This window comes from Haplochromis burtoni, unplaced genomic scaffold (genome assembly GCF_018398535.1).
Source record: "Haplochromis burtoni strain Fernald_Lab_line unplaced genomic scaffold, NCSU_Asbu1 Contig_538, whole genome shotgun sequence".
In the NCBI taxonomy this organism is placed as follows: Eukaryota; Metazoa; Chordata; class Actinopteri; order Cichliformes; family Cichlidae; genus Haplochromis; species Haplochromis burtoni.
The window spans coordinates 119104-121140 of record NW_024582899.1 but is presented as its reverse complement, the minus strand read 5'-3'; the positions used below and the strand labels follow the sequence as shown (position 1 = coordinate 121140).

At 45.4% G+C, this 2037-nt stretch overlaps 1 protein-coding gene across 4 annotated transcripts in view; it reads right to left on the bottom strand.

Annotated features, from left to right (window-relative positions):
- Positions 1–2037, bottom strand: part of acox3 (acyl-CoA oxidase 3, pristanoyl) — a 25971-nt gene that overhangs the window by 20335 nt on the left and 3599 nt on the right. For all 4 annotated transcript variants that reach the window (XM_005948743.3, XM_014329740.2, XM_042214252.1 and 1 more), the window contains 2 exons: positions 1920–1994; positions 1719–1808 (listed from right to left, as the gene is read on the bottom strand). In XM_005948743.3, the coding sequence (XP_005948805.1) occupies positions 1719–1808; positions 1920–1994 (165 nt within the window). The remainder of the gene's footprint in view (positions 1–1718; positions 1809–1919; positions 1995–2037) is intronic.

Below are 2037 nucleotides of genomic sequence, written 5' to 3'. Positions count from 1 at the left end.
ATTTCATTATTTTATGACATGATCGCATGAAACGGCCAAAAGTCGACAGTTAAAATTAAGCTCACAACTTTAACAAACTTATATAAAAGTCTTAAAATGTAATGTGGTTGGTTGGAAGTGGAAGAGAAAGCTTAGCAACTTCTAGATAAGAGCCCAGATGAAGCATTTCTGGAGGGTGTAGCTGTAAAAGGGAGTTTTTCCTTCCCACTGTTGCCAGAGCGCTTGCTCATTAGGGGTGTCTGATTTTGGGGGTTTCTGTATTATTGTAAGGTCTTTATCTTACAGTATTAAATGCCTTCAGGCGACTGTCGTTGTGATTTGCCACTATATAAGTAAAATTTAATTGAACTGGATCTACAGCGCAGAGCCCCACACCATAACCACAGTGGCACAGTGCAGTCAGACAAATGCCATTTTCCAGGCAACCACCAAACCAAGACTGCTCGATCAGATCAGCAGTAGGAGAAGCAGTATGAGAAAATACCTACCAATCCTGGAGACCGAGCAATACTGGAAGACCATATGGGAGAAGGACGATACTTAACAACAACGCTCAGTGACCACAAGAGCAGACCACAGCAACCTCCTGAACAGGATCCAGTAACCATCACAGTGGCAAACATCCAAGAAAGAGTCTTCAGCATGAACAGCTGGAGAACACCAGGCCCTGATGATCCAAACCCACTGGCTGAAGCAGCAAACTGCACTCCATGAGCACCTGGCAGCACAAATGAACCAGCTGCTATGGAAAAGACATGCTCAGAAGGGCTAACGAAAGGCAAAACAGCAGCTACTGGTAGACAGAGCAGTAAGACCAGACTGACCGACCTGTGCACCGCCTGTATTGACTACAAGAAAGCCTCAATGACTCAATGCTCCACACATGGATCCTGGAATTCTTAGGGATCAAGGGGACCCTCAGAACCTACAGTGGGGATGTGAAGAACAACACTAGAGGCCAACTTCAAGCTAATAGCGCAAGTGGCATCAAGTGCACGATCTACCAAGGAGATGCTCTCCCCCCACTGTTCTTCATAAGCCTGAACCCCCTCGGTGAAGTCATGAAATCTGGCTGTGGATACCTCCTCTACATGGATGACTGTACTCCAAGAGTGAACGAGACATTGATTAACTGATCTATACCACTAGGATCTACAGCAATGACACTGGAATGTCATTCGAACATGAGCAGTGTAGTTGGATGGTAACAAAAACAGGGAATAATCAGCTAGTCAAAGGAGGACAAGCCCGACCTCAGCATGCATGAAGGGTTTCACTCCAAAGCACCCTGAGACTACACGCTAAGGCGAAGTAAGGTTGCCATGGACTACTGTGTGTAAAAAACACTTTTCAAGATGAAACTACAAAGATCCATGAGTACATTAGGAAGATGGCCACATCCGATTATGTGTTTAGTGAATTCCTCAGGCAGCAGAAACCCAAGAAAGATGAAGAGCAAGAAGTGGAACCATCATGGAAGAAGAGGCCCCTGCATGGCATGTACAACCAGCAGACAGAAAGTGGCTGATATCAAAAAACCCCAGGAAGTGGTTCCTGTGGTACTCTGAGCATTTGGTGCAGTAACCCCAAAAATGGGAAGTTGGCTCCAGCAGTTCCCAGGAATGACATCCAAAAGCCATCCAGATAAAGACTGCCTGCAAGGTGGTGTGTGTGTGTGTGTGTGTGTGTGTGTGTGTGTGTGTTCAGAGTGCACTGACCTGAGTAGAGGGGTCATACTTGGCCGTGGTCCTCATGGCTCTGGTGTTACTGCCATGGCTCAACTCAGTCAATGCAAAGCATCCAAAGATCTATAAGCACATATGAAACTCTATCTAAATCTATACAAAGTTTCATGAACACAATAGCAGACAGTGGGCAGTCGACTCCTTCCTTCTCTTACTCAGGATTCGCTGTCTTACCCTCATGTCTTCGGTGTTTTCAACAAATTTCTTATGTCTGCTTGACCCTGAGTTGGCAACAGTTGCTCCAAACATCTGAAACATAAAAGGTTTTGAATCTAACTGAATGACACGATAA